At 60.2% G+C, this 12447-nt stretch overlaps 1 protein-coding gene across 1 annotated transcript; it reads left to right on the forward strand.

Moving 5' to 3' along the window:
• Positions 1 to 252: 252 nt before the first annotated feature.
• Positions 253 to 7147, forward strand: SPDEF (SAM pointed domain containing ETS transcription factor). The gene is given in 6 exon segments (XM_077754845.1): positions 253 to 297; positions 564 to 1028; positions 3143 to 3340; positions 4336 to 4368; positions 4371 to 4511; positions 6493 to 7147. Coding segments are annotated over 5 exon segments (987 nt in total). The 5' UTR covers positions 253 to 297; positions 564 to 592; the 3' UTR covers positions 6672 to 7147.
• The last annotated feature ends 5300 nt before the right edge of the window (positions 7148 to 12447 follow it).

Raw genomic sequence — 12447 nt, forward strand, 5'->3', positions numbered from 1 at the left:
CTCTCACGTGCTTCTTGCTCCCTCACCTGCCAGGTGACCTCCCTTCCCCGCCGCAGTCTTTAGGAGAAGAATAAAAGAAAACAAGCTTTGCTACAGCAAGAGAGATTTAGACTAGCTCTCAAAAGGAACTTCCTCCACAGGACAGTGGACTGGTGATCTGGGCCTGGGCTGGCCCCGGGGAAAGAGGCCTGGACATGAAAGTTTCCTTGTCTGGACCTCAGTTTGCTCATCTACCAAATGGGGCTACTCATGTCTTCCATCGTGAGGACTAAATAAGGTCGAGAACCTCAGAAGCTTGTAAGCACACGGCTCAGCTCATGTGAAGATGTACTGCTCTCAGCCAACCCGGCTTTCTTGGGGAGGGGGAAGCTGTTGACATCTCCCTTTCCTTCCCAGCCAGAGGCCTATCTGCCCAGCCCTGTCCTTTAACTGCCCAGTGACCCGGAAGCCCCAACTCTCTCCCAGGCCCAGTGGGCCCCTCATCCCAATAACCAGCTTAGTGGCCCCCACGGGGATGGGGAAGCAGCCAGACCCTGATTTGCCTTCCTCTCTTATTTCTGCAGACACAGCCACCAGCCCCAGCAACGGCAGCATGGGCAGCGCCAGCCCGGGCCTGAGCAGCGTGGCCCCCAGCCGCCTCCTGCTGCCCCCAGACGCTGTGCTGCGGACGGGCCTGGAAAAGGTGGCAGCGGGGGCCGTGGGGCCTGAGAGACGGGACTGGAGCCCCAGCCCCCCTGCCACGCCCGACCAGGGCCTGTCTGCCTTCTACCTCTCCTACTTTGACATGCTGTACCCCGAGGACGGCACCTGGGCCACCAAGGGCCCCGGGGCCGGTGCTCGGGAGGAGCCGCCGGACGAGCCCGAGCAGTGCCCGGTCATCGACAGCCAAGCCCCCGGGGGCAGCCTGGACTTGGCACCGGGGGGCCTGACCCTGGAGGAGCACTCGCTGGAACAGGTGCAGAGCATGGTGGTGGGCGAAGTGCTTAAGGACATCGAGACGGCCTGTAAGCTGCTCAACATCACAGCGGGTGAGCTTTTCTGCACGCCCACCTCCGTAAGGCGGGTCCCAGGTAGGGCTGAGGTCGCCGGGGGTGGGGGTGGGGGGGCAAGGGCACGCTCTGGCCACCCCCGGCCCTGCCTCCGCAACCCCAGACACGCTGGTGATCTTCCATGAGCGGTCAGCCCACGGCACACAGCAGCTGTGAGCAGGGGAAGGCTCCTGCCCTCTCTGTGCCCCAACTGCTGGAGGCAATGAAATCAGGCTCTTCTCCACCTGGCCCTCCCCCTCCCCTCGGACTCATCTCCACGCTCTCCTCATTTACCCTTCCCCCCGCCACACCTGCTCTTTAGTGTGCCCACGACCCTCACACCTCAGGACCTTTGCATCTCCTGGTTTCTCCATCTAAAACGTCCTTCCCCCAAATATTCCCTTGGCTCGCCCCTTGCCTCCTTCAGATCTTGAGTCCGATGGCACTCTCTTGATAAGGCTTTCCCTGGCCCCGCTCTTGAAATCACTGTCCACACCACCGTCTCTTATTCCTCCTTACCTGCTTTATTTCTTTCATCACGTGTATGGTCTCATACCCTGCGTATTTTATTTATCCATTTCATTCCCTGTCTGTCTCCCCCACTGGAATGTACACACCCCAAGGGCAGGGATTTTCATTTGTTTGGTTCACTGCTATCTCCCCAGTTTCTAGAATGACAGCTCGCATAAATAGATGCTCAATAAACAGTAGCTTCTGAATGTGGCAGGCTCTGTTCCAGCACTGGGGGAATGCAGTGGTGAGCACCACCCAAAGGCCCCTTTATCCACTGAGCTGACATCACAGAGAGGGAAACGGCTCATAGATAAATAGATAAACGCGTGGCCCCGTTGATGGTGAGGAGGGCTCTGAGGAGGAGGGGGCATTAGGAGTTCGGGCATACGTGTGTCAGCCAGCGCCTGGAAGGTGCGGTTGCAGGGCTGCCGCTGTGGCTTGAGGGGCTGCTGGGTCTCCAGCCTCCTGTTCCCGCATCATCTCTCCAGCTTCAGGCAGGCCTGCCCATCTCCTTGGTCCCGGGATCCTGGCGTTTGAGCGTCCCACTCGCACAAAAAGCCTTCGGGCGGCCCTCAGACCCAGCCCCTCCTCCTCAGTCATCCAGGCCCGGCCCCGCCCCCAACCCCCCCAGCCGGTGCCCCACCCCAGTCCCCCAGGTGCCCAATGCCCCTGCTGTCCCCGCCCCTGGAGGTTTTCCCATCCTGCTTCCTCACCCACCCCGGGCTGGGGAGGGGCCTACCCTCTGAACAATGGGGACAGGAACAAATGGCCTTGACCCTGGGAAGGAAAATGGGCTTATTAAGTAAGTGGGGGCAGCCTGGCCTGCAGGTCACCCAGCTAGGGCACCAGCTTAGACCACAGTGTTCACTTGGGGGTCCCATTGTGACTGCCTCCAGCCTGGCCTCCACCTGAGGGCCCCGCCAGTCTCGCCCCAGAGCAGCCCCCGGGGGACATCTGGGACCTAGCCAGTGACTCTCTTCCTAGCCTCTGAGGCCTAGAGAGCTGCCCCATAACCACCATTTATCCGTTCAATGCTCTTGCTAGTACGTACCCCGCCCTTTGTTAGGTGTCAGATGAGGGGCTTCAACTCTCTGTGCCTCAGTTTCCTCATCTGTAAAATGCGGTGGGGATTAGGGTTCGGGCTGCAGGACTAATTCCCGGTTGGGTTTTTTATCCTGGTTCCTTGAAGGGCTTGGGGAAGGCAAGAGACAGCTGAGTGAGCAGCTCAGGGGGTCTCTGGTTTGATGTCACTGTCCCCTCCAGGGCAGGGGCTTCCTGAAAGGCCTTTTGGAGGGACTGGAGGGGTTGGGAGGACCTGAGGTCTGGGCGAGGCAGGGGGTGCAGAGACCCCAGGCTACCCTGCCCGGAGCCAAGTTTGTTTTTAGGGCCCTGGTCCCTGCCCCTCACTCCCCTCTCTTCTTGGGTGCCCCTCCACGGGGCCCCTCAAGACCTGTCTGGCCCGGCCTGTTCTTACCCCAAGAGCACGCGGTCCAGGCCACAAGCTTCCACGTCCCACGGGTGCCGCGCCAGAGCACAGCTGGCCACATTCGGCGCGGTGGCTTCAAGTAGCCTGTGGAACTGAGGGAGTATGTCTTGTCCAGACCCCGTGGACTGGAGCCCTGGCAACGTGCAGAAGTGGCTTCTGTGGACGGAGCACCAGTACCGGCTGCCCCCCGTGGGCAAGGCCTTCCAGGAGCTGGGGGGCAAGGAACTGTGCGCCCTGTCGGAGGAGCAGTTCCGCCAGCGCTCACCTCTGGGTGGGGACGTGCTGCACGCTCACCTGGACATCTGGAAATCAGGTGGGACATGGCATGGGTGAGAGAGGCGCCTCCCAAGCCCCACACCAGGGACCCCGAGGGGGACGGCTAGGCCGGGACCCCCACCAGGGTCTCTCTCTGCTGGGCTCTGCTCTAAATCTCAGCCCCACTTGCAGCCCGGATCCACCTCACCAGCCCCGACCCGCCCCAGCCCTGGGCAAACCCACAGCTCTTAGGGCAGAACGTGTGGGAAGTTAAAAGGCAGGAGTCAGGCTGTGAGGGCGTGGACTGCATCGTTGATGGGGGCCGTGGGGACCACAATGTCCTCCTTTGTCCTTTTGAAACTGCATTTGCTTGTTCTGTGTTGTTTCTCATTAAAGGAGTAATGAGGTACTTGGCGTGAATGACCTAAAAAGGCCATAGGGAAAACGGTACCGGTACCGAGGAGAGGAATTTTCCCGCTTGCCCCCGACCCCCGTCTTCCAGTCCCCCTCTGTGGAGGCAACCCCGGTTATGGGGTTCTTGGGTACCTTGCTGGCGAGAGTCTGGGCACGCACCGAGCAAATGTGCATGTGTGGTTTTCACCCGTTTGGAACCCGGGTAGTGCCAGAGTCTCACACTGTGCTGCTCTTGGTTCATCTTGCATCTGGCTCCCCGACAGCGTCTCCACAGCTGCCCTACTTCTAATGGCTGCACGCCAGCCCCTCAATGCCCAAGTCGTCCCGTATCCCACTGTGTGCCCCGCCTGGAGCTTTGGGGGAGGCAGTGCTTGCCCAGTGAGTGAAGGGCCCTGCCCTTCGGGGCCTGGGATGAGTAAAGGCACGGGACCCACTCGTATGTGTGACCAGTAGAACCCGGGTCCTGCCCCCGCCCACCAGCCAGCAAGCGCCCGGCTAATGAGCCGGGCGGTGATGATGTGGGTGGAGGCGGCTAGCTGCTGCCCCCATCACTTGGCCTTAGCCGCAGCCCCCCCCAAAGCACCTTCTTCCGCCTTTGAGGTCTGCCCTGGGTCTCAACCTTCTCTCCTTGCCCCGCAGCGGCCTGGATGAAAGAGAGGACTTCTCCTGGGGCCTTTCNGAGGACGGCTGGACCGACAGCGAGGCGGACTCCTCGTGCTCCGGGCAGCCCATCCACCTGTGGCAGTTCCTCAAGGAGCTGCTGTTGAAGCCGCACAGCTACGGCCGCTTCATCCGGTGGCTCAACAAGGAGAAGGGTGAGCCAGGCTCCCCACGCAGCTGCTCCCCACCGCTGGCCTCCTGCCAGGCACAGGGATGGTGGGGAGGGGGGGAGAGCTGCCCCCCTGCTTTTGCCCTGAACGCCAGACATGTTGGGCCGGCCCGGGGTCTGTGAGCCGCCGTGTCTCCGGCCAAGCTCTGTCCTCTGTAGGGCACGCAGCTCCACCAGGGCCTGGGACACACTAAAGGCTTAGTACTCTGCTGGGAACTGGACACAGTCTTTGCCTTCAAAACACCATAGCTTCGTCAGGGAGCCTGATGTGCCCAGTGAGAAACACCACGTGGCCACATACGCAGTAATAGATTTCCAAGAGGCCATGTTAAAAAAACAAACTATAACAGGTGAATTTTTCTTCTAAAGTTTATTTATTTATTTTCAGAGACAGAGAGAGTTCAAGTAGGGGAGGGGGAGGGGGAGAGGGAGAATCCCAAGCAGGTCTGTGCCATTGGCACAGAGCCCATGTGGGGCTCGAACTCATGAAACCGTGAGATCATGACTTGAGCCGAAATCCAGAGTCAGACGCTTAATCGACTGAGCCACTCAGGTGCCCTTTAACAGATGAGTTTAATTTTAATGTTTTTATTTAATCTAATATTAGAGATTATTAAATTTTCAACACATAATCCATATAAAATTACTGATGAGATAGTTTTACTAAGTCTTCAAACTCTGGCATGTAATTGACACTTGTAGTACATCTCAATTTGGACTAGCCACATTTCAAGTGTTCAAGGGCCATGTATGGCTAGCGGCTACCTCACTATACAGTGCAGGACTAGATGGTGTCCGCCCGCGCGCGTGTGTTTTGGAAAAAACTCAGAGCCAAGAAACCTGGGTTCTAGGCCCCATCCTCTCATTAGTAGCTATGGGTATTGGGACCTCAGTCTTCTTATCTATAAAATGGGCTGGATTCATTCCCCCAACAAAGCTTCGCTGAGCACGTCCTCTGGTTCTACATTTGCCCAGCCAACATTTACAGAGAGTAAGTGTCCCTCTGGTGCAAGGAGGACTCAGCTGCACCCTGTCCTCGAGGGACCTGACGTTTATAGGAGAACCAGCAGTGAGATGAGCTGGTGTGCAGAGTCTGCAGGCGCTGCGACAGGGTGCTGGGGGGGTGGGGGGCAGCTGCGCCTTGTTCAGGAAGACTTCCTGGGAGAGGTGACTTGGGCTGAGTGTGAAGGACGAATGGGGCCGAGGGGGTGGAGAGAAGTTCCTGCACAAGGCACAGTAACCCTCATGTATATTTGAGACTTAATGCGAGCCCCGTCCTGAGAAGGCGGTTCCATGATAGACTTCTAGGGAGAGGAGATCAGGGAAGGCAAGGTGGTCTGGGAAGACTTCCTGGAGGGAGTGTGCTGGCCTGGGTTTTGCCAGAGGGTTAGGAGATCTGAAATTGTTAACAATGTAATCGTTCCTCCCAAGGGGGACTTCCCGCTGTGAGCACTTTCTTTTACCACTACAACCCCCTCCACCCCCAGGAGAAAGGGGCCTCACACTGCTTCTAAAGGCAGAATATGGCAGGGACAGGCTCCAAATCCACACTTTCCCCCACCTGCTCTGAATTAATCCTACCAGAAAGGGCTGTGTTGGGCTTCAGCGTCTGAGGCCTGCAGAGAGGTCTTTCAGGCCTGGGAACTGCTGGTCAAGGTGGTAGGGGTGGAGGTGGGGATGACCTTGACACATGAGCTGCAGAGCCCCACAGGGCTTCTGTGCAGGGTGTGCAAACCCGATAATGGGAGCAGAGGCTGGTAGGGGCCGGGCCCTCGGGCCCCAAATAACCCACTAAAGTACACAGGCTCCCCCTGCACTCAGGCAGTTTGTGGCTCCCTAGTCTCATTTATCACTTACCGGGGCCTGGGACACACTCCGCACAGTTCTTTAACCCTCGCCGCAACCTTGGGAGTGGACAGTATGCCCCGCCCNGCGCTCTCTGGGCACCCCCCTCCCGTCCCCCCCAGGCATCTTCAAAATTGAGGACTCGGCTCAGGTGGCCCGGCTGTGGGGCCTCCGCAAGAACCGGCCGGCCATGAACTACGACAAGCTGAGCCGCTCCATCCGCCAGTATTACAAGAAGGGCATCATCCGGAAACCAGACATCTCCCAGCGCCTCGTCTACCAGTTTGTGCACCCCATCTGAGGGCTGCGGGCCGCCCTCGGCAGGCCCCCTCCTGCCCACCCCGGCTCCCGCAGTCCCTGAGCTGAGAGAGAGCGCCGTCTCCTGGCAACGGAGTGTAAGGTCCGGGAGGGCACGGCCCACTGCTTCCAGGGGCATAAATGAGCTCTCCGGGGCCCAGGGGACCCCAGGGTGGGAGAGCTTCCTGCTCGGGCCTGACTGCTCAGGCGCCCAGTCCGCTGGAGGATGTTAGAAGCCTGGGCCGTCCTCCGTGTTCACGGCTCCCCGGGGAAGGCCGTCCCCCGACCCCAGCCTCTGACCCCAGAATTTCCAGAGCCGAGCCTGGAAGGACAGTGACTTAGCCATGGCCGCTAGCAGTCCAGCCCTCCCTGCCGCCCATCCTGCACCATGCCTGGCGTGGCGCTAGGAGACATCCGCAACCCCGAGTCGGGGAGCCTGGGGTGCTCCTGGGAACGGATAATAAAGATGCTAGAGAACTACCATGGCCCCAGTGTCTGTGCAGCAAGTGAGTGGCACAGCCCTGAGGCCACCAGTGCTCAAAGTGGTTGTGGTCACATTGGCCTTGGGGTGATCACGCGGGGCTTCCTGGGGGAGGTGGCATTGAGCTGAGTCTAAAAGGAAAGGGATAATTGATTGGTAGAAGCTGTGGGAGAGAGACAGTGAGTCCTCAAGGTCTAGGAGGGGCTAGAATGGCCCTCATCTCTGCTCACCCACGTGGGGGCCGGTGGGAAGGCACGGGGCTGGGGCTGAAGAGGGTCTACCTACTTAGGCATGGAGAGAAGGTGGCATCCCCCGTGCCCTCTTGCCGTGCTATAGATCGGGGCTTTCTGGATGAAATGACCAGGGTGCTAACCCTCTTTTGGGGGGGTTGGGAGGGGCCCCTGGTCTCTGCTTGGCCAATCAGAATAGCTCTGGGAGGGGCAGCAGGGGTGCAGGGGCACGTCAGCCCCCATTATGGGACCCTGGCTCTGCAGCAAACGGGTTGGAAGGGAGGTGGATTTGTTTGCGGTGTCTCTCTTAGAGGGTCACGGACCTCTGCAATGCCACGTGATGGGCACCGGTGGGGGTCAGAGTGTCTGTGTGTGTGCTTGGGGGGAGAGGGGACCCACCACCTACTCTCCTGGGGGCAGCAACTGTCTCAGCTTCCTGATGAGCCCACATGCCTAGGCATTTCTATGGCTTTTTTGTCATTAAGCCTCCGGACAAAACTGTGAGGTGGGCGTTCCTCCCCTGTTCTACAGACAATGAAACTAAGGCTCAGAGCAGTGAAGCAACTTACTCGGAGTCACACAGCCAGTCAGCGGCAGAACCGGGAGCGGGACCCACAAGGACAGCCCGCTCTCTGCCCCTCCACGCTCCCTGCTTTGTGACTGGTTGGCACCCTTAGCCTCCATAACCCGCAGGTTCTGATGACAGGCTCCCGGGGGACCGGGGCTGGGAGGCAGTCAGCGCAGCCCAGACCACTGAGGGTTAAATGCTGCCCTGCTCTGCTGCCTTCTGCCCTCAGCAGTTTTATTGTCTCTAGAAGAAAGTTTACTTCTGGCGGTGAGCAAACACCACCTTGGCATCTGTCAGTTGGGCAGGAGGAGGGGGCCCTGCCCCGGGCCTGAGTCTCGGCTGTCTGCCTCTTCCCAGGGAGGGGGCCCCCTGGGACGCTGGCGAGAACTCCCCTCCGCTCTCCAGCCTTCCTGCCCTGCCCCAGGGGAGTCCCTGGAGCCACCTGCTTGCAGGTCCCCAGCTGGACCCGAACCTGGGGCGGCTTGGGGTCTCAGGCTGGGGCTGGGAGGGAGGAAAAGAGGGGGGTTGGGGGCTAGGAATGGGGAGCAGGAGCTACTCCAGAAAGGAGAGCCGTGGGGGGCCGGGTGAGGCAGGTCCCTGCCGCGTGGCCAGGGACACATCCCCTCGGCAGGCACACAGCCATCCAGTGACACTTGTCTGCTGACGGCAAACTTCAGAGTCCTCTTCTTCCTCCTCCACACACCTGCCCGGCACTCCATCCAGCCTGGTATTCCCTGACCCTGCTCGCGGGACTCCGCCTGCAGTGCTCCCCACCGCTGCACGGAAGAGGCTGTACCAGTAGGATAAAGCAACCCCTTGTCTTTATCTGAAGGCTCTTCCGTTGGGCTAAAGCCAGGGGCTTGTCACTGCAGGTGGATCTGGGGGATAAAGGACACAAGGTGGAGAACAGATCACCCCCCCACCTTGACCTTTTCTCCCCGTCCGAGGCCAGGGGACAGCAGCAGGGCGGGGTGGGGGCTGCAGTGTATTTTCCTTGAATAATGGGTCTGTGTCAGGGCCGTTCAAGGCTGCTGGGGCCAGGGGGGCCTCAGAGAGGCATCTGACCCGACTGGGGGAAGCCAAGGCCGGGGCGCGGGTAAGGATGTGGCGAACTGGAGGCAGAACTGGCCCCGGAACGGGACTCCCACCCTGGCCAAGAGGAGACCTAACCGGGGGTGGGGAGGCTGGGGCAGGGCCCAGGCAGGACATGGGCCCGGGAGGACAGAGTTGAGGGTCCAGAACCTCGGTCTTGCCCACTCCCTTGAGCCGTCTTCCAGGAGGAGCCCCCCCCCAGAGGTCCCACACAGAAGTGGTGTCAGAGGACAGGCAGGACACGGGAAAACATGGCGGGACCTGGTATCACACCATAGGGAGCCTGGGACTGTGACCGACCAGGAAGCACAGGCCTCAGAAGTCACTTTTACAATTTTGATTTTAAAAAAACGGGGCGCCTGGGTGGCTCAGTCAGTTGAGTGTCTGACTTCAGCGCAGGTCACGATCTGGCGATCTGTGAGTTCGAGCCCCGTATCGGGCTCTGTGCTGACAGCTCGGAGCCTGAAGCCTGGAGCCTGGAGCCTGCTTCAGATTCTATGCCTCCCTCTCTCTCTGCCCCTCCCCTGCTCATGCTCTGTCTCTCATAATTAATTAATTAATTAATTAATTAAAACCTGGGGGTGCCTGGGTGGCTCAGTCAGTTAAGCATCTGACTCTTGGTTTCTACTCAGGTCACGATCTCATGAGTTCGTGGGACTGGGCCCCATGTCAGGCTGTGTGCCGATAGCACCGAGCCTACTTGGAATTCTCTCTCCATCTCTCTGTCTCCCTCCCCTCCTCACGCACTCTCTCTCAAAATAAAAAACTTTTTAAAAGAAGTTCAAATCTATTTAGGGGTCACCCTTGAACTGTGATTTGGGACCCCAAACGCCCCAGTGCTCTTGGGCCAGTGCTCATCACCAGGCACGCAGAACAGTAGGGCCTCAGAGACCACCTGTCACCCTCCCTGTGCAGGACCTAGGGTCCCGGAAGGTTAGGAGGCCTGCCACCAGCCCATTGGCGGTCAGCCGGGACAGCCCAGAGCACGCTGGGCACCACCTCCCAGACAGACGTCCCTGCCGCAGAGAACTCTCAGAGAGCTGGAGAGACAAACAAGACTCGAGAGGACCACGCCCAGCCAGGTTGACACAGTTCTGGATTTTATCCACAGTCATACGATCACAACTGATATATATATATTTGTATTTATATACCTTTAAATTACACAATCATGTACAAAAACAGGTGCATTGCTGAGACCACAGCACTTCTCGGAGTTTCACAAGTGTCGGACTAATGGAGCCAGGAAGCCTAGGGCAGCAGATGGCGGGCGGCAGGGCAGCCCTGGCCCCTTGCAGAGCCGGGCTGCACGACGGTGGTTAACTGGGGACGAAACACATTAGTCGCCGAGCCCCACAGGGTGGGCCCGTGCAGCATCAAGGGGGCGGGTAGGGGGCTACAGGAGGTGGTGGGCGCGGCCCCCACGCGCTCCGTGGTTGAGTGCCCTGACACCAGCACTGGCAGGCGGGGCTGGGCCCCCAGAGCTCGGGGCGGGGGGGGAGGGGGACCGCCAGGTGGGAGACCTTCCCACTCCAGGGTCCTGAGGAGTCTGGGGACTGAGGGAGAGTGGTCCCAAACTGGGCCATGGAGGTGGTTGCTCAGAAAGGATGGGATTTCAAGTCCCTGCCCCACGGGGGTGGACAGCTGGAGTGCTAAAGGGGACAGGCCTGGGGTCCAGCCAGGACCGCAGACCCTCCCCAGGTGCTAGAAAGCCACTGGCACAGAGAGGGGGAGCCCAGACCCCAAGGCGCAGATGTGCCAGCTTCCTGCCTTCCAAGGGTACGTGGTGAGGGGCGGAGGCCTCCAACGGCAATCCCACCGGGAGGAGAGACTGCAGAGGCTCTTGAATGGAGCTGGGAGGGCAGAGAGCTTCCAGAATCTGGCTTCGGGCTCTGAGCGGCCGAGGGCACATCTCAGGCTGCAGCAGATGCCCAGAGAGCAGACAGTGACAGGAAATGGGGTGCTGGGGCGGGGGGAGTCTGCTTGTCCCTGGGGGTGCCCTCGTCCCCGCCCTCCAACTCCCCTAGCCCTGAGGGAGGCCTGGCCCCGTTCAGGCCCCTACCAGATCTCCCGGGATCCTCTGCGCTGTGAACAAGGTCAGGGCCTGGAGGCTGGGGTCCACGACCTAACAGTACGCTGTCGGGAGAAGAAGCAGGGAGCCAAAGAGGACTGAGGGGTGCCAGAGGGCTGGGGTATCCTACTGTCTTTACCTGGAGGCCAGGGGGCCAGGTGCTGTGGAAGGGGTGCAGCGCTGAGGCCCAGACACAGGCCCCTCCTGGTGCTACCAGAAGTCCGAGGGCCTCACCTCTGAGGTTCCCAAGAGCCTCCTCTTCCAGCCGTGTCCTCACACCTCGCGGCTTTGTCCTGCCCTGTCTGCTTCCCTAGTGCCCCCGGCCCACACGTATGGGAGAGGCCGGTAGCCGGCACTAGTGCTTCGTAAGCCGCCACGGCTCTCCCTCACCCACCGCAGGACGCGCTGGGGCTCTGGGCAGGCCCTCTGCCTCCTCCCACCCTCAACACCCTGTATCTGGTACCCAGGCCGGGAGAGAGATCCGAAGGGGATGCTAGCAGGGGGGATGCCGCTTCAGGGGCAAGGGCCGGCGGAGGGGACAAGGAAGAAAGGGTGACTGTCCTGCTCCTGAGGGCCTGGGCTCCTCCCTCCTGCCACACCCCTGTCTTTCCCATTGGCTGCAGTGCCCCTGCTGGTGCCAGGCTCGAAGGTCCCTCGGACCTCCCAGCGTCTTCCCAGACAGGCGAGAGAAGGGGGGAGCAGGAGGGGAGGCCGCAAGGCTTAGTCTCCTGCAGGCTGGCGGAGCCTAGGGCATCTAGGGCTGCAGATGGGCACGGAGGGAAGGAGGCGGTGGGCAAGGTGCCCTCCCCCCCAGAAAGTGGGAGGAGGCTGCTACTGTTGCTGGCTTTGCCCTGGGTGAGGCCCCTCTCTCGGCCTGAGGACTTACGAGAGGGGGCAGGGTCTCCGCAAGTAACCAAGTGACCCAGAGGTATGGCTCTGAGAGCCTGCACCCAGATTGCTAACAGCCGGAAAGAAGGGCCCCAGCAGGGTCTCGGTCCCTCAGCTGAGCCTGGGGTTGCGCCCCCTTTGCTCACCCTCCTACACCCCAGTGACACGGCCTCCAACTCCAGCTCACCCCTCGTCATGTCTGGGGGAGTCCAGGGGTCCTGGGAAACATCTATGGGAGAAGAGAGTGACTGCCCCTCCTCCAGCCCCACCAGTCATTAGGGGTGAGGCCAGGAGAAGGAGGGCACTCCCCAGGGCAAAGTGGAAGACTAAAGACTGGGAGGCCCCCCTTCCCTGGGATCTGGAGGGGAGGCCTTTGAGAGCAGGGTGGAGGGAGGGGAGCATGGTGAGGCAGAGGAAGAGGTCAGAAAGGCGAGCCCAGAGAAGAGCTGG

This window comes from Crocuta crocuta, unplaced genomic scaffold (genome assembly GCF_008692635.1).
Source record: "Crocuta crocuta isolate KB4526 unplaced genomic scaffold, BGI_CrCroc_1.0 scaffold132, whole genome shotgun sequence".
In the NCBI taxonomy this organism is placed as follows: domain Eukaryota; kingdom Metazoa; phylum Chordata; class Mammalia; order Carnivora; family Hyaenidae; genus Crocuta; species Crocuta crocuta.